Below are 19612 nucleotides of genomic sequence, written 5' to 3'. Positions count from 1 at the left end.
AACTATATATGTAGAGCAGAAGTGTTGGTGAGTAGCGTCACACTATCATGCTGAGCCAACCACAGAAAAAGAGGAAGTTGGGGATGACGCAAACATGTGCGCAGACTGCAACTACTGTCTGTGTGTACTGTACCCTGCATCCAAACATGTTTGTTTCAAAGTCCAGATGCAAATAGGGCAGTGGAAAATTCAGCAGCAGATAGGCAAATCATTTAGTCTTTAATCCACCCTGCCTGAAAACCAATGCAGCGTAGATGTGGATAGACGTCAGTGTCTGTATTCTAAATATGAAGCAACAGCCAGTAGGCGATTAGCGTAGCTTAGCATAAAGACGAGACGCAGGGGAAAACAGTTAGCTTGCTTCTGTCGAAATGTATCAAACGGTTTCTACTAATATACTCTTATGCAATCTAACTTCTAATACAAAAGCGAAAAGGGCCCAAATAAATACAATTAATGTTGATTGGCTAACTAGGTCACTAAGAACTTTTGAAACAACATCCATAACATTCATCTGGCTGCAACTTACAAATTATTCATCTAATATATCATATTCCAATCACTCTAGACTATAGACTCTTATTGCACTATTTCACTATTTTACTATTTTCTTTTTTGTATTTACTTGCACTGTTTTTTCTGTTTATCTGTTTTATTGTGTTGCACTGTTGGATTTTCATCGTCATAACTACACTGTAGCTATGTACGTATGACTAATAAAAGCCTTGAACCTTGAAGTGACAGTTAGCATATGTCAAAAATGTTGAACTATACCATTAACTAGTTTGACAGATGTTGTTTTGCTGTACATATTTTAGCCAGTAGTCAGGTTTCCGACCAAATGTAACAGACATTTTAACTACATTTAAAGAAAAACTAATTCAAATGTGAATGAACACTTGTTTCTATCGAATATCGGTAAGCGAACTATGCGTTTTTCACTGAGGTAAGCAGTAGGTAGCACCATTGTCCAGTTGGAAATCATTGCATAACAAAAGGGTGCAGCAATAATCAGACCTTTAGAATCTAACTATAAACTATAGATCTTGCAAATGTTTTTATAGATTTAAAGATGTATTTTTCCTTTGTTCAGGTTTCTTTAAGTGCGAATTGAAAATCTGCCAAAAAAAGAGTTGTATAAAGAAAGCACAGGTGACTTAAAAGTTATTTTCGCTTTTGCTATGTTTTTATGATAAAGAATTTACCATAACCATGTTTAGCAAAACAAACTCACAATTTTAAGTAACATTATGGTGATTTTAAGTTAGACTGCTATTTGGTTGTATGTAGGCATATAGGGGGGCAATTAGGCCTTGTGTTTTCATAGACAGAAGTAATACCATCTTTATGTCACATAGGAAAGAGCTTAAACAGCTGGCTTAAAATCCAAAAAAAAATAAAATCTAACATCTAGGTCTGGTTCTAACCAGTTTGTCAAGATCATTCGGTCACCACCCACCAGGATTCTTAGTCAATGGTGTGAACTGTGTAACTGAAAGCTGTTTTATTCACTTCCTGTTATGTTGACAGGAAGCTGCCCAAAACAAAGGCTTTCACCTGTTATCTGTACATTCCCCTGGATTTTTGAATGAGTTTTTAAAAGAGAACATCATCAGTCCTTTGTTTTTCTTAGATTTTTAAATGCCTAGACTTCCTTGTATTTATGCTGTAGTAAATACCCATGATGTAAGCAATATAACACTGAATGTCGTAGGAGGAAATTGTTGCTGTTTTTCATGACTAAACATTTTTTTATTTGACTTCTTTTTATTTACAGTAGTGAACTGAACTGAGGCTAACTAATACATAAAATACATACAGTTCAGAACATGTGAAATTACTGTAGACGATTTTTCCAACCTTAGGGCTGTACTGTATTTTAAGGGTTAAAGCAGGGGTGTCAAACTCAAATACACAGTGGGCCAAAATTAAAAATTCGGTACTAGTCGAGGGCCAGACTGGTTCAATGTTTATTGCAAAACTTATTGAAATGAACTTATTGCACATATTAAACCTGGAACTAACAAAGCTTAAATTATTGCCTATAAAAACAACATTAAACATTAAATAATCAGTTGCATTCATTTCTTATGGCTCTATCTGCAGCTTTTCCGGACTCATTTTTTATCATTACATTTTTCCACAGGCCAACAACAGCTTCAAAAAAACTATTTCCCTCAAAGAAAAAAACAAACATGCCCTGTTGTCTCGAGAAAAAAAGTGCAAAAAGGAAATTGAAACTCAGTTTGCTGCTCTGTGATGCTAGTTTAAGCCAGATACTTGGCATCTCATCTTGGGTGCAATTTCATCAATGTTTGGGGTCAGGCTCTGAGCTGAGGAAACCCTCAGGATTGAGTGAAGGTGTGCGTGCAATATACCGGCGGGCCAGATCTAATAGTAATTAAAAATTATCCTGCGGGCCGAAATTAAATCCACCAAGGGCCTGATTTGGCCCCCGGGCCTTGAGTTTGACACATGTGGGTTAAAGGAATGATTCAACATTTTTTGAAAACTATTAACCACATTTCCCAAACCATTCCTTTTAGTAAAGTTGGCAATTATAAACATAACTCAGATTCAATAGTTTCAGATAATTAAACATCTGTTCAGTATTGCAGAGCAAGAGGTACTATTCTGGTAAACTGTGCTGCTGCAGAGATTTCGGATTAGATTTTCTACTCTGGGCACCAATACTGCACGTGAAATGCCATGGCAACAATCCATTAGTGGTTGAGATAATTCAGTCTGGAGCAAAGCAATGGGCTGACCAACAATTTTTTTGTTACGGTTCCTTCAGATAATTGTATTTCTACAGGATAACCAGCAAGGTGTCTTTCTATTACCACTCTTACATTCACTTTATCCTGATTTGTTTCATCTACCTCCATTTTATTTCAATGTCATCCCCCGTGTGTGCTTCAGTCGGCCATTTTGTTGCAATGTTTTGCTACCTGCACTTACAGCTGCTTTGCTACTACTCTAAATCATAATGTAACTTTGATAACAATGGACGATATATCGATATATTCACAGTGCAGAATATCAAGCCTGGATACAAGCTGATTTTTATACTGTTGTGACACAATTTAACCATGACAACACACGTCAATATGTAGGGGAAGTCTTCTGCTAGAAAGGTAGAGAACACTCAATTGGGAGTTAATGCATGCAAAAAAATTTAACATCTGAATCAACCCATGCTCGTAAACATAAGAAGTTTAATTATGCCATAACTCATTGGCCTAACATTTTCAAGCTTGATAATTGAGGTGGCATCAAATACATGATAATAAGTCTTAACCTAAGAAAAAGTTTTTAAGCAAACTTAATAAGTTGCTTTTGAGTCACAAGTCGGAATTGGTTTATCACTTTATCTATTTTCATGTGACTATGCTTTACCCAAGCTAGATGTTAAAACGCTCGCTGTGGTGACATGAACTCTTATCTCAGACAATTTCGTTATCGGTTTCTGCACCCGTCTGTGAGTTTCCTCCGTCAGTCGGACAATTATATCTATGGCTCAGTTTTTGATAACTCTTTCACTTCCCTTCAAGCAACGTCTACTTTTGCTGGGCCTGAGAATAAGTATGCCAAATTCAGTCTTTTTCACAGTACCCAATGAACTTCACCCTTCCACACACAGAGGGGAGTCGTTGAAGAGGAAGTTGTGGTGAGCAGCCTGTGTTGCCCTAAAATAATTCCCCCCTGCACATTCAATGCCACCAACAGAAGCAGAACAACATGTTCGTCTAACACCCACCGTCACATGGAGAAACCACTCCATGTCTACTTCCACTTTCCAAACACAAAAATTAGACAACAAACAAACGTTAACAGGCGAAAGAAAACAATGTAGCATTTTATTTTTCCATATTGTTGAAGGTCATTCTTACATGCTGAGTTTACTCTCTTTGTGGATGTGAACATTATGTCCAAATGTGTTTTGTTGTGCTCCTTTGTATTTGCATGCGTTTTACATACAGTAGGCGATGACACAAGTTTGTATAATCCGCCATGTCCTGGCCATGACAAGGCAAAAAACAAACAGATAAAGCAATGACTACTGTCTGACACTATGAAGAACTCTAAATAGATACAATATAAACTGTTCTTTTTTTATGGTAGATTTAAATAAGGGGGAATAAGCTTAGTTAAAGAGGATTTTCCCATTACATCAGATTATTAGAACCCTCCTTGTACTTTTTCATGATGCATAAACGCCTCGGTCTTTGGCTAATTTAAATGAAGACGTTCATGCGGTTCCTCCTCACAATGTACAAAATGCAGCAGAGATGTAAACCACACAAAGACAGAAAGGAAGTGTGAGGCAGTTTTTCCCTTTTTCGTTTTCAGTTGCTTCTTCTTGTTTTCAGAATGATGCTGCATGAAGGACTTTGTTGCCATCTGGTGTTTTTTTTTTTACAACCAATGACCGTATTACAGTATACAGATGGGTTAGGGTTAGGGTTAGGGTTAGACGACAACAAAAGTGATTTGGATCACATTCAAGAGGGCCACACTCAAATGTCATTCAACTGATTTATGTTTAGTTAGATATACCAAAAATCAGGCAAGAAAAGCTGAAACAGAAGCATAGCAATACACTCACATATTTATTTGCACTTGAAATTTAAAGCATATTTGGATTTATATTGGTATAATCAATCAGATAAAGTGATAATAATACTTTACAATGAGTCTTTTTAATAATTAATCTGGAGGGGAAAAAAAGGTAATCATACAAGCATTATGTGCACAATCCCTTTATAGATTTTACCTTGACATAATTAAAGAGATAAGGTATAATACAAGCTGCAAATTCTCTTGAGATGTAACTGTCTACTGAATCACACAGGTTAAGGAAAGAAAAAAAAGAAGCTATTTCTGCTACACTTGGGATTTGGATTGTATGGCATAAATCTGATATCCACACTGAAATCAAAGAGCGCTATACAGCAGATGAGAGTTGGAAAGAAGATTTGGCGAGCCTCCATCTGAGAGGCTGTCACCTTGAATCGCTTCTCCTCAGCAGTCCCTGATAGATGTTAGATTTTAGGAAGCGCGGGTAGCAATCCCTGGCCATCAGACTGTAGATGAGCTTCTGTGCCGTATCAAAGGAAGTCAGGGAGGGCTTGGAGATGTTCTTTGTTATGTTTTCTCTGGTGCCGCAATCTATGTTGATCTGGAATCAAACGATATCGCCCGAAGGCGTCTTAGAGCAGCTATTTTCATTCCCTATAAAGTAACAACTTGTGAGCAAATTTCTATGGTTCTAGCACCGTGAAGCAGCCACTAAAGGCCTTCTAAATTTCTCTCTTTCAGCTTGCAGTTGTTTACCTGTCTCGGCGCTTCTGTTTGGACAAACTCGGAGTAGATCCTGTTGGCGGAGGAGATCATCTCTGGCGCCGTCTTGATTTTTTTATACTCCTCACAGGCGAGCCAAAACAGAATGTTCTCCTCGCTGTACTGGGACTTCAGGAACTCCCGGAAAGCTATCTGACCGGCTGAAAATCACAAAAAATGTTAAGTTGGATAGCAATATATAAAATCACGTATATGCACAGACAGGAGAGACTCGTACCTTTACAACCAAGGACTTTGTCCACGGACTCACTCCAAGTCTCAACATCTCCCAGTGGATCCTTGGGAAAGCAACACAATCTACCCTTGAAAAGAGCATCAAGATCTATCACTAGCCAAGTTATCTGTGAACTCAACAGCACAATGCACCTGCAAACCACACTTGCATGTTTTAAAATGACTTGCAAACAGTTTAGAGCATTGACATCAACCTTAAAAATCACTAGAAGACCCTTCAGATCTCAAGACACAATGCAAATTGAGACTTACAGTGAGAAAACTCCTCGATATTTTCCACATGGTTGCTGTAAGCTGTTGCCTGCTTAAAAAAGGTAAAGGCCCCCCAAAAACAAAATATGCAGTAACTCACTTTATAGCCATCTCCTAGTCCTGTTACGAAGAGAGACAAAGATAAGATCTTGCCAGACTGAAGATGGGGTTGTGATTGTTTGGAAAGGAAGGAGTCAAGTGACTGAACAAATCTAAATGACCCACACCCAACATGAATGGAATATATGGAAATCTTTATGCAAAGTGTTGTTGTCGGGAGAGACGGGGCATCCTTCCGTGTCTGGAAGAGCTCGGCTGTGATTTTAAATGACCGCAAATGTTCTACAAAACTGCGCTCATCATAACTGTGGATTTGACAAAATGAGGATGGCAAGTAGTTATATAAATAACCTGAATTAAGATGATTTAAACTACTAACTACTTTAGATTTCCGTTCATCAGTAAGAACTACTTTATATTCTACTTTGGGCAAGCGAGTATAATCATATACAGTAATTCAGAACAGGATTTAACTAAAGCATTAAGCAATGGTCAGGAAGCTCCCGACCATAAACAAATAGCCATAAACAAATTCACTATTAAGGAAAACTCTCGTCATCCTGCCATTTGCATATCTGCAGTGTTCCTTATTCATCAAGACAAAAGCATAAACAAGCATTAAATGAACAATGTGTGCCTTATACCTCAGGTAATGCTGGGGAAAACCGACCTTTGAAACTAAAAGCGTATCATTTGGGAAGAAACGTTGCATGTTCCTTAGTCAATGATGAGGGTATTACAATTCATCCTGAGGGGAACATGAATGAATGTGCCAAATACCATAGCAATCCACCCCGTAGTTGTCAAGGCGGTCAACTGAAAATCACAAGTGTGAACTACACAGTGGCCCTCGAAGAAAAAACTCAGGGGATCACCAAATTCAGGTACTTCATTTAGTGCCGATGCATTGAGTAGGTGTTAAGATATTTCTAAGTTTGAACTTTTACATGTTGGCAGAGCTATGGGAAAAGTCAGAGAATCACTACAGTTGTTGGGATTCATCCTACGGGGAACGTGAATATCTGTACAATTGTCCTTGCTTATCTATTTAATGGTGGTCAAGAGTTCATAACAAATCTTCTGGTGGCTACGGGAAAAGTCTGGGGAGCCCCAGAGTGAGTGGGATTCATCCTCTGGGGAACAGGATTGTCTTTAATCACTTCCATGGCAATCCGTAAAGCACTTATTGGGATTTTTCAGTCCGGACTAAAATGGTTGACAGTCCAACCAACTGGCAGAAAATAAACATTAGCATTCTTAGATCATTTTCGCGAGCATGAATATTAGGTAAATAATTTAATGAAAAGTGTCAATAGTGTTATTACTACCATTTTTGGACTCCTCGTTCCCTTGTCGTTAAGGTTTTCTTTTAATATTGTTTTTTAAGATGCCTGAAGTAAGGTTGGTGGTTTTCACAGGCTCAATGACAGGTTTAGGGTTCTAGGGTTAGGGTTAGATTAAGTAAAGGAAAGCTTTTATTTGTCTCTGAGGCTGCCTTTACACGCATTCGATTCATTTAACGTGTCTGTTCACACGAGACCGCTCGACCCGCTGGAAACGCTGTAGTACATATGCCGGGCCTGTAAGTGGCGCTGCTGCCGCCACAAAATACACCAAAAGCAGTGAAGAAGACCCCGGAGCATGGTTGCCATGGTTGCCCTTCTGTTTATGCCCCGCGGTCGATTTAGCAACATGTTCATGTAATTCTCCATGTCCACTTGTTGCTGATGGTTGTGGTAGAGGAGCTGTAGATTTTGCACTAACACCTGTAGCATGGTCGAGCTGTAGATGTTGTACTAACATCTGTAGCATGGTCAGTAGCAGTAGCTACTGACAGTAGCTACTGACCATGCTACAGCAGTGAGCAGCAGAGGTGGGGAGAGGCGGGGCTATGGCTTCATCTATCGGGAAATGATCGTAGAGAGGCGATTACACGCAGCCGTTTGGCCCCCCAGAGCGTTCCGTTTGCAGATCTATCCACCTTGGGACCCGTTATCGTTTGCGGGGTCCGTTTCTATCGTTTTGTTACGGCCTCGTGTAAATGAAAGGGCTATACGCAAGAGAAACTATGCAGATACAACCCGTTTCGTTCCTGTGTAAATGGGGTCTAAAAAGGCAGTTACTTATACATGCCATCAAGCTGAACATTAGTTCACCTTTATGTTTTTGACATGAATTTATGAATCCTTGGTGTAGTTTGTTTTTAGCCGTTATCTTTTTCTTCTGCCGATTGGAGTTACGCTTCAGAAAAGTAAAACTTTCATTTGTGTAGACCATATTGCACTAAACACTAAAAGTGTTAGTATCCTCATCGTTTATGTTTTACACAGAGCTTATATTTTGCAGTACTCCAATGGAAAGAACATATTGATTTTTTTCTCAAGGAAACCAGCACGATTGTAACTCCCAGAACTCTTTTCAGAGTTTTTAGTGTACTTTTCAACTTTCATCAAATGATGTTTGATTTAAATGTTCTAGTCCTTCATTAGTTTAAAAAAAAGACTCAAATAGATCAACACAAGAAAGATATTTCTGACTTGCCATTGCAAAGCCGAAGGGAACATACATAGTCACGTTATCCTGAGCCACAGCAATGGTGTAAAAAAAAGGAACATTAAATTGTAAACCAAACAGTATATCAGATACAATACTTCCAGTGTGTTTTAACCCATGGTTTTATTCTGTCCTGTCAGTGGTGGAGATGTTGAGGGCCCAAACAAACCAATAATGTAAATCACAACAGGTGATGGAAAACACCCAGGCTACCCGTATTTGCATGTGTGTAGACGCACCAGGTCAAGAAATTTGTTTTTCAAAAAAGGCACAGCCAGGAAAGGAGAACTGGGGAGTGTCTTTGTGAACTCATTGCAAACTTCTCAAGATGTTCTGTATTGTCGTAATTCAGCCTTTCATATTATTCGATCAAAAGTTGTTCTGAACAATCAGTGTATCCATCCACAGCAAAAGGGACAACGCTGAAAAAGCTTATTGTAAAAGATCATTGATATATTCCCAACTAAATTGAAATGGGCTGAGTGTCTTTGGTGATACAGCAAAGCACTTCATAAGATGCATTTTTTCCAACCTTACACAGGGTGGCACTCTAGTCCTCTTCAGGCCCCCAATCTGTATTCGACAACAGCACCATTTGTCTAGCTTTCTCTGTCATTGATAGCAATTTCTCTTTGCTGTTGGTCCTGCTTGTTTTATTTATCCGAACACAAACATGGTTTTGACCTTTCTCCTGCAGGGTGGGGGCTGGTGCAGGGTGCAGATGTAACCGAAAAACCTATTCAAATTAGTTTTCAAAGCCCTGAAAGTAAATCAGTAAGCATGCCAGTGATTTAATTAGAAAGTGTTTCATCTATTTGTCTCGACTTGTAACATGAAAATAGCAAACAACAGGGATCCTTGCGGTGAGATTTGTTCCTTTTTTATTTTCAGCAGTGATTTTTTCCCGATTTTTGATGGCCCTAAAAATAACATATTGAGCAAATTAAATTATAGAAAAATTCAAGGTCAAGCATCTACTCGACCTCAGTGAAAAAACTCCCAAAGATACAAAATGTTCAGCATGTTTCCACTTGGCCCAATGCAGCTGACAGATGGTAGAGTATTTTTCTACAGAAATGGTTTGAATGATATTTAGCCTTCAGCAGAGAATCTGTCTAAATTCTCAAGAAAACCACTCAACTGTTCATTGGTGAACATGTGGTCGCTTTCAGAGTTGTAGGAGGTTGCCCGTCAATCATTCAACTGAATCTTAGTTTTCCCTAAACACAATCTCCTTGTTGAGGTCCCAACACTTTGGTTTGGCATTTAGCATTGAAAGTACAAAGTTTCACCTTGAGACTTGCAAACAAACTTTATTTTGGTCTGTCAATATCGTTGCAGGCCAGCAGCATCAAGTGCAAACGGATTTGTATGGGGTACATTTCACAAGTCAATATCTGAGCCTGGGAGTCGGCAACTCCGTTACTAAATTTGTCTCACGTAGAGTTAGATAAAAGCTTCAAAGATGAAACAAATATGTTCTTAAATTGGGAACCTGTGGTGAAAAAGTTTTAGTACCAGAGCTCCAGGGTGCAAAACTTCTGACTGACTTTTGCTAAGATTGAAGAATCTTTTAAAAAGCAACCCATTTGTTTGAGAGAATGTGTTTTTTGTTTTGTTTTATACATTTAGTACTGGTTCTCATTTAGTTTTACAAGCATTATATTATTAGGTTAACTGTTCTTTCAGTCTTTTGTTTCCCTCCAGTGGATCATGTTTGACTTGTGGATAATTTCAGAGGCTTTTTGTGCAGACTGAGTCACACATTTAAATACCAATGGGAATTTCTTTTAGTGGGCAGGTAATCTTAAACTGTAATCAATTTACCAGGACAGCTGCTTCGACATTTGTTACAACTTCATCCAATCAATCGACAATCAATCAATCAATCACATTTTATTTATATAGCTCAATATCACAAATTACTCATTTGTCTCAGGGGGCTTCACAGTTTGTACAGAATACAACACCTTCTGTCCTTAGATCATCCCATCGTACAAGGAAAAACTCCCAAAGAAACCCCACACTTAATGGCAAGCCTGAGCCAGCCCTAACTATAGGCTTTATCAAAAAGGAAAGTATTAAGCATACTCTTAAAAGTGGAGAGGATGTCTGCCTCACAAACACAAACTGGAAGCTGTTTCCACAGAACTCAGTAGTTGCATTACATTTTCCCCCTCTTCTCTGTGTGTGAGCGGACTCGTGGATGCCTAATTCATGTGAAATGTGAGGTATTGAATTCTGTTTCTTAGTTTATTTTTTCGAAATTATAGTTATTTAGGCTGAGATGTCTGGGAAGGCTACTTGAAAAAACCCTGGCATCTATGCAAATGAGATAAACCAGCTCTTTCTGTGTTGTATATGTGCTAGGGCTCTCAGTCGATTAAAATATTTAATCGCGATTAATCGCATGATGTCCTTAGTTAATCGCCAATTAATCGCACATTTTTTATCTGTTCTAAATGTACCTTAGAGGAATATTCAAGTTTTATACTCTTATCAACATATGAGTGGACAAATATGCTTTATGCAAATGTTTGTTTATTATCATTGGAACAATGACAAATATTCTCCTGAATATTCTCAACACAACAACCTCTGAACAATGACAAATATTCTCCTGAATATTTTCAATACAACAACCTGGAACCTCTCTCTCTCTCTTACACTCTCTCCCAACCCTGTCTACTTGCACTGAGCCAGTTGCTCAAACAGACAAGCCTGTTTACAGTTGTCGGCGAAATGGAGCAAGTTTCATGTATGTGACACGTTTATTGTCAGAGATAGCAAGGGGTGCATATCGTGGCAACCAGGCTGTTCATAAAAAGCACCCCCCAAAATAAAAATGTTTCTATTAATCCCACCCTCAAGCACTTGATGTAAAAATAAACAATACATTGTAAAGCACAAGTACAAGCACAAGTATACAGACAGGACGTCACAATTAAATAAAAACGCATATTAAATAAAAAATTAACTGAAAAATAAGTGACGAATGAATGCAAAATCCAGGATTCGACCACCCAACCATCAAAAAGACAACATAGAATAGCGGACTATACATTCAAATGCGTGTTCCCGTGTCAAGGGGTGCATTTCACGACGGGGGTGCATCATTTGACACAACATCTGCACCGTCCTTACTTTATTATGTTTTTAAACGGCCTCATCGAAGTTGCGCCGACAGAGGTCCGCCGTTTCCCCGCAGCGAGGCTTCCCCCCCGTTGACAGTTCACTAGCACCCCCCCCCCTCTCCCACGATCCAACTAACAACAACAACAACAACGTCAAGCCTTTGGGCTCTGAAACTACGGGGCGGGCCGAGGACAAATACACATTATTAACGCGTTAACTTGACAGCCCTAATATGTGTGTATTCTCTATGCAGTTGACATTATTAATTACTCCTTTATTTTTTCCACGCACATACTTTGGGGGTGAACTCAGTGGGATCTCTGACATTCCAAATTCAAATGTATTTGTCTTTATCAGAAGTGTAGCCTGGGCATACATATACAGTCACATGAATAATTTTGTGCTAGAGCAATGGGAGTTGATAAGGTCTATTAATTTTTCAGCGGTTTGGAATAGGGAGCAACACATACAAACAATTTTCCACTAGTCTAATATGCACACATTATGTCTCCATTTGTCACATTCAGATGTGGTTCAAACTAATTAATGACACTGAAGCCCTCATTAAAACGACTTTATTAAACATATATATAGATTTTACAACAGCAAGGCAACATATTAACATAGATAAATTATATTAGATGGCAGCAAACTGAAAAAGCAGCAATCATAAGTCATATAATTTCATATTAGTATTCAAATGAGATATGGATTTTCTGACTGAAAATTGATACATTTGTATTCATTATAAAGAGGAATATACTGTAAATCCCTCATTAAAAGCATTCAGTGCTTTGCAGTCACCTTGGCTGCAGGCTTTCACTGCAAGGTAGACTGAAAGGTTTTTTGACAGTGCCAGGGATAAAATCTAGTCCATTTGAATTAGAAATGGTAAAATTAGCCTGTTTACCATTTCAACTGTATTATGGACATATACAGTTCTATTGCTGGTTTGGAAGACAAAGCAATTGAAGTGTAATGCTTCTGAAGAAGGAGAGGGGCCTCAGTGTGGCTGCCTGTACGGCTGACTGGGTACTGTCGGTAGCGTTGAGGCACTTCAGCTGAGATTCTGTCTCGAAACATCCCACTGCCTGTCATTCAAGTTTTGCAAGATTTAAAGTAACATACAATTCTGCAATAAAGGTTTAATCCACAAGCAGTATGTTGACCCCAATGGAAGAAAATAGAGAGATTGTTCCATATGTGCAAAGTGAATACTCAGTTCTGATCTGGCCAGAGGGTGAACATTATTTTAAGATAACCACATTTGTCTGAAGTAATTGCCTCGTAACATTTCAAACGTATTCGTATGGCTGAAAGGCTAGTGGTGTCATCTCTTGTACAGAGGGGTAGTATATTAATGGTTCGACATCTTTGGAAATACGCTAATTCATTTTCTTGCCAAGATGAAAAAACAGAGTGAGATGAGAAAATGTATACCAATTGTCTGTATTATAGATAAAAACCTACCACTAGCCGTCAGTTAGCTTAGCTTAGCCGGAAATGAGGGGATACAGCTAGCTTATCTTTCTTGAGTGTTGTTGTCCTAATTTTTGTGAAGTTGTCAGGTAACAAACAAAAGACTCCAGGAAGTTTCAGTGTAATTCCTGCAACCCATGTCATTTTTTACTTGTAATATACAACCCAGTCTCACGGCATTTCGTGTTATAGTCACGAAATTAAATAAATTTAATCTATTGATTCGTGTTCATGAACACGATTTTCGCATTTCTTTCGTGTCACACAGAACGATTTTAAAAGCAATGTATTTCTATTGGTAGTAGCCTATGTTTCGTGCCTGCACAACGTCTTTTTGGTCTTGGAATACCAGAAGCTGTGTGGTTCATAAAAACATTGTCCGCCGTCCGCGAGGAAAATAAATGGGGCAAAGAGCCTCAGAATACTGAATTATGTTCAAGCTAAATGCTTACAAGGTCAGTAGCTAGCTAGCTCTTGCTAACCAAGTCAGTAGCTAGCTAGCTCTAGCGTTAGCTGGTTCCTCGTTAGGGCCTTGCTCTTCCTCAGCTTCACCCTATCATTCAAATATGGTCACTTCTGGTCTCAGACAACCAAGATGGTGAAGGCTAAAATGCCAAACTCCGCAAACCAATGGGTTACGTCCCTCTGGCTACCCTCATTTAATTTATCCAGTCAATTAATAGATTAAACAGTAGAGCTATAACATGTTATGCCTAATGCTACAGTAGGTGTATTTTGCTAGAGATTTGTGCACATCCAGGCTAGCTATTTCCTTATGCTTCCAGTCTTTATGATACGCTAAGCTAACCAGACGGCTGTAGCTGTATTCATCTTACATCCTTGAGTGGTAACAATATTCTCATCTATTTCTTGAAAAGAAAGCAAATAACACACTCGATCTGCAGAAGCAAACCTGTGGCTAATTAGCACTGTGCGGTTAAACAATTATGATGCTACTCATGGAATATCTGTTATTTAAAAATCTATTTCACAGAGTGAGGGACAACATTGAAATGCTATCTCTACCAGGCCAAAGGTTCATTTGTAGCCTCACCCCTGTCGTTGAATACACAGGAGCGTGACCTTCTGCGAAACATGTTGGCCCCAGGGCCTTTCTTCCTGGTGAGACCCAAATAAATGTCAGAGTTGAGGAACCTGGGAAAGGAGTCCTTCTTCATCAGACTGTAGATTTTTATCTGGGCTGCTTCAAAACAGCTCATTGTGGGCTTTGCCATGACCTTCTGAATGGCCATCTTGGTGTTGTAGTCGATGTTGACCTAAATTAAAGAAAATGATTTAAAACACAATGAATTAAAACTCAACTACATCTATATCAAATAATACACCATATACAATGATGCACAGTTTAGTCAGTTTTTTTGTCATGATTTGGATAAGGTTTATAACAGTGCAGGCATTGCATGTAAGCATAGATGGAAAAGGAGACAAAGCCCCCTGGGCGTAACCAGGGCAACCCCTACATACATGAAGAACAGGAGCTTCAGATCAACAGATACATCTTGTTGGTCATTTTACATGTCTTTGCAGGCGTTTTGCACCTCTCTTTGGTTGTATTTTGTCTCTTTTCTATTAGTGTGGATCTCTTTGTAGATGTTTTGCATGTCATTTTGGTCTGTTTGTGTTCATTAGATTTGCTTTTTAGTTGTTTTTCGTCTTTCTGAATGTTTTGCATCTCTTTTTGGATGTTTTCTGCTCTATTTAGTAATCTTTGTTTCTCGTGACTTCACAACACGAAATGTTGGGCTCTGGCCAGGGGCCCCCTTCCTTGTTTGGCCCCTGGGCCTATGCCTAGTAAGCCTGTCCATTTATTAATCAGTATCTGTATGCATGTTGATTTTCCTGAGAAATAAGTTCTCCCTGACCTGAATACAATCATTTATTTCCAAAGGGGAAATCAAATGCGCCAAAGCTAAAATATGGTTTTATTCATGACCCTGCTGTTTGGTGATAAAAGAGACTGAGAGCTGATGAGGAGAGATTCTCCGTTTTGGTTGTCACTTAGCTTAATTCGGTTTAAGGCATTCACTGACAAACATCCGCTCCCCATGTGTTAATTATCTGATGCCTGCTTTTGTGAATGAATTGTAGGTTTAAATACTGATAAGGACAATGTTGGCAAGACATTATTTTTAAAATATAACAGCGATGAAGCTTTTTACACAGCAATACAAAATATTCACCACAGCTCTCAAATATTAATGCATATCAAACTGCAACTCTCCCACCTTAAATATTGAAGGTCACATTCATTTACATTTGGATCTCTCTGCAAATCACTCAAGCTGTTTCATGCTTTCAAGCTAGCGCAGCATGTTTCATATTTACACAGGCGATCATGTTAGAATGAAAGTGTGTGGGTGATGCTCTCTGCAGTTCTGCAGAGGACTGTGGAAACCACAAACCAGACAGCACACTCTCAACGGTCAGATCCACTGCAGGTCATGAAAGCATATCGCATGGTGGTCGCAGCATCCTTGCATGGAACGGAAACCTTCGAAACTGCGACTGTGTCACACAGAAATAACCTGAGCTGCTTTGCACTACATGCATGACCTCAGCGAGCGGTTGCTCCTGACGATTGTTCGCAAAGGTCAAACCGCTGAAGGCTCATGACTATGCAATGCTTAAGAATTCACCCACTGTTATTTTCATATAATTACATATATATTTCAAACCTCCAAAAGCATTCCAAAAGCCAAAGGCAAAGGTAAACCGCATGCGTTGTTGAGCCTTTGCAGCTCAACATAATAGCCTATTATGCAGCATTACATCTACACAGTTTATGATTAATAAAAATGCCATGCCGTACCTCTTTAGGCGCCTCCGATTCAATATAAACCGTATAAATGCATTTGGCTTTGGACAGCAGCTTGGTCTCACAATCAATGGTCTTGTATTCTTCACAGGCCAACCAGAACTCAATGTTTTCCTCACTGAACTCTGTCCTGAGGAACTGAGAGAAGCTTTCCACCCCATCTGATGAAGAGAAACAAAGACAATGTTATTTACTATAAACACAATACAAAGACGCATTACTGTTCATCATAAAATTGATATTTTCAGTACATTTGGGTAAACAAAGCGCACATTAGATTATCAGGATGTGTTAAGGACCACTGGTTGAATTTAAAGGGGCCCTATTATGCTTTTTGGCGGTTACCCTTTCCTGTAGCATGTTATATAGGTTTTTGTGCATGTAAATTGTCTGCAAAAGCAGGCTAAAATCACAAAGTTTGGACTCATTTGTTTACCTCCGTAACATAGTCACTCTGTAACACTTGTGCTTCTAAAGGCTAAGGGGCGGGACATTTCTAAGCGGTTGACCAATCACAACAGAGCCTGCCAGCTAACCAATCAGAGCAGAATGGGCTCTGGTTTCAGACAGAGGGTGAAAAGAGGTGCTGCAGCACAGGCAGTATGAGAAAAATAAAGACATTATGAACATTAAAGAACGTAAACATCTCACATACAAATATGAATTCTGAAAATGTTAATAATATGGGCCCCTTTAACTAAGTACATTTACTTAAGTCCTGTACAATATCAACATAGTAGGGATTTACATCAGTATTTCCAATTGCGGCTCCTTACATAGCAAATATGATATTATATTATGTTTTACTTCATTACATTTGTCTGACTTTTGGCTTTGATTACATTTAGATAACCGATCTCGTATGTGTGTAGATGTGTTGATATGGTTATGATATTTGTTCTATTTTACATGTAGGTATGATGTCAGGGTAGAAGGAGGGTCCAAAAACACCAGACCGCTCTGCGTGAGTGTGAAACCATAATTTATTTAGTTGACATGCAACTTCTGTACCTACAGTACGTAAAGCCACCTCAGTAGCTATTTTAACCTAAACATTGACTTACTTGTCACGTAACTACGTGACTTCTGTAGTTATTTTAACCTAAACCACAGAAAAACCTAACCAAGTTGTTTCCTGTGAGGACAGAAGTTTATTTTGTAAAGACTGCACTAAAGGAGTGGTAATTGAAAAATTACTTTTTGTAAGATATCATACTGTATGAATTCTGTATGAGGATACATTTGCTGAATATGGAGCGTAGATGGAGTTACAATTTGCAACCCTCATAAATCAAAAGCTGTTAAAAGAAACATTATGCATTAATGTAGCAGTAATATTAATTCTGAAACATCATATAAGAGGGAGTATTTTAGTGCACAATCAAAATTGTACTCTTTGTACTGCACAAATATCAGAATACTTCTTCCACCTCTGTTCCTTCCTCTAAAAAGTCACTAAAAAGGCCCCAACTGTACAAACAATAACTTAGCAATAACATAACCCTTCAATAGCATAATTATACTTATAGTATTATAAATGTTGAATGCTATCAATAAAACCATTCCAAAATGAGCACATTCAGTGCTTCACAGTGTTTCAAAGTGACACTACAATGCAACTTCTGTGCTTATGAGGAAGTTGCACAGTTTCTGTATTGCTATCTGTGCGGACAAACATTAAAAGATGTAGTGAAACTACCACTTCTCACTCCATTAACTATTGATTGCCCCTAGCACTTCTTATCAGTTAACAATTCAAATATAGCAAACAGTTTGAGGGCAGAAGACACCCTTTTGTGCAACAATTTGCCTCAACGTTCTAGTGAACCTTTGGGCATTAATCTGACCTGAGTGCTTCAGCAGTTCTTCAAAGGAGTCGCTCCATTGCAAAGCCGCCTCTGGTGAGATGCTGCAAGAAAATCAGAGATACGCTCAGCTCTTCCCTATTGATGCAGCAAGTAGTGTTGAGGTATGCTTTGACACGTCTACATGCCATGTTGCTACCAGTGTGCAAAGAGTCATGGAGGGTACTGGAAACCCATGTTAAACATGAGTAATACTTGTCAAACACAATATTTGATATAAATGCATTTTGCCTCACTTGCTGGGTGGCGTATTTGTCTTTTTATGGGGACTGACGTTTTCATGAGAGCCCGACTTGGTGAGAAAAAGGCTGAGTCGGCTCTTCCTCTCCTTGTCTTTCTGTCTGCAAACACAGGAGGAAATACATCAAGTTCCACAAACTGTCAGCCCCTTGAACTGTCGCACTGTGAACCAAATCAGCAACTTATCAGAGAATAACTCCTTGCAGACACGTTGCTAAAGTGCCTTACAAGACGTGCCATAAATTACACAACATATCTTTGTGGTCCAATACAAATGGGAAGAAAAGTCTCGCTTGTAAGCGTGTTCATGGAGAGACTCATCATGGAGGACAGCTTTTGGAAGTCTATCAGCCTTCAATGGTACCAACTGCCCTCATTTTCAGGTACTATATAAGAACATTAGATCATGCAGTATTATGTTGCTTTTTAGTAAGAAGAGACCTATACACAAAGAAACTTGCTATATCTCTACTCATGACAAAAGTTCACTTGTTTTTCTACATTTACTAAAACAGACTATGAAATGAGTCTTAAAACAAGTAAACAATAGAAAACAGCTGAGTTTCACACACCAACCTGCTAAAATCGTCCTTCATCTTTGGTGCCTGCGAGTCTTGTGGACCAAACATTTTGAAATATGCTTCCTCCTTTGGGGCCATGGAGTTGAATTGAGGAAATAGAAAAAGAAGCGTCTCCATGCTGTTTTGTGTGTATCTGTTGTGCAAAGCGGCACACCACAAATAGCTCTCTGAATGTTTTAACCCATCACGCGGTGAACCATCTCGTCTTTTATAAAACCTGCTCGCATTTCATTTCCCATACCTTTTGCTCTACTTCCTGTAATGGTGTTACCACTTACAGCTAACAGCTCCATCAGTGATACAGAAAAGCCCCTGGGTCCAACATCCTGTCAACTGTTTCCTTAGACATTTGAAAAAGACAGCCGGCTAGGCTCATCCATGGGGGTTTCTTTGCTGTTTTGTTTGTTTTTGCCTGACGTTATATCTTATAATTATACAATAACACATTGTCCTCAAGTAATTATGATCTAATAACATAGGGGCCCCTAAAAACAACTTGTACACTGTCACTATTACAATGGTTTTATATGGTTAATGTTGTTGATTTAATCATTTTGAGCTTTACTTGAATTGTGCGATCCCAGGCGTTTTCTTTATTCAGCAATTCCACTTGCCCAACAAGTAAGGCCAGATGTACAGAATGAAATGGACTAAATAATGTGCCTGTGCCGACTGTGGGCTCTGCTCTTTCCAGAACATCAGCGCCTTAATGAAGAAAGACAAACTCTCTGTGACACAGTGGAATGGGTGCTAGATATATGTGATGGCTCCTTTATAGAAATACTCAAATCTGTCTTTAAAAATATCAGTGGAGGACCTTGACAATGTTTCTTTAGTGTTCAAAACAAATGTATACATTTGTATGTATAAAAATGTATTTGGTGTATTTGTAGACCAAAACAAATTGTCAGCATATTTTTTAGGGAAATTGACAATCATCACTGCCCAACTTTAATGTGGGCAAATAAAAACACATCAATGGCCGCATTGTGGGTTAATCGTGAAATTATACA

General features: G+C 38.8%; 2 protein-coding genes across 2 annotated transcripts; both read right to left on the bottom strand.

Annotated features, from left to right (window-relative positions):
- Positions 1-3946: 3946 nt before the first annotated feature.
- Positions 3947-6000, bottom strand: LOC117488506 (regulator of G-protein signaling 21-like). The gene is made up of 4 exons (XM_034137464.1): positions 5951-6000; positions 5582-5642; positions 5338-5504; positions 3947-5182 (listed from the first exon to the last, which is right to left on the bottom strand). Exons 3-4 carry the CDS (start codon positions 5395-5397, stop codon positions 5006-5008), a joined length of 237 nt encoding a protein of 78 aa, XP_033993355.1. The 5' UTR covers positions 5398-5504; positions 5582-5642; positions 5951-6000; the 3' UTR covers positions 3947-5005.
- A 6157-nt stretch (positions 6001-12157) lies between these two features.
- On the bottom strand, positions 12158-18885 carry rgs18 (regulator of G protein signaling 18). The gene is made up of 5 exons (XM_034137463.1): positions 18595-18885; positions 18015-18119; positions 17761-17822; positions 15908-16074; positions 12158-14354 (listed from the first exon to the last, which is right to left on the bottom strand). Exons 1-5 carry the CDS (start codon positions 18714-18716, stop codon positions 14100-14102), a joined length of 711 nt encoding a protein of 236 aa, XP_033993354.1. The 5' UTR covers positions 18717-18885; the 3' UTR covers positions 12158-14099.
- Between the last annotated feature and the right edge of the window lie 727 nt (positions 18886-19612).

This window comes from Trematomus bernacchii, unplaced genomic scaffold (genome assembly GCF_902827165.1).
Source record: "Trematomus bernacchii unplaced genomic scaffold, fTreBer1.1, whole genome shotgun sequence".
Lineage (NCBI taxonomy): Eukaryota > Metazoa > Chordata > Actinopteri > Perciformes > Nototheniidae > Trematomus > Trematomus bernacchii.
Note: the sequence above shows the minus strand (reverse complement) of the source record. Positions and strands in the feature narration are given on the sequence as shown.

Coding starts and splice junctions, on each gene's coding strand:
- LOC117488506 (XM_034137464.1), bottom strand. CDS start 5,397: ATGATCTCCTCCGCCAACAGGATCTACTCCGAGTTTGTCCAAACAGAA. Junction 5,183..5,337: donor AAACAGAAGCGCCGAGACAG/GTAAACAACTGC, acceptor GTTTGATTCCAG/ATCAACATAGATTGCGGCAC.
- rgs18 (XM_034137463.1), bottom strand. CDS start 18,716: ATGGAGACGCTTCTTTTTCTATTTCCTCAATTCAACTCCATGGCCCCA. Junction 18,120..18,594: donor ATGAAGGACGATTTTAGCAG/GTTGGTGTGTGA, acceptor CTGTGTTTGCAG/ACAGAAAGACAAGGAGAGGA. Junction 17,823..18,014: donor ACAAATACGCCACCCAGCAA/GTGAGGCAAAAT, acceptor ATTTTCTTGCAG/CATCTCACCAGAGGCGGCTT.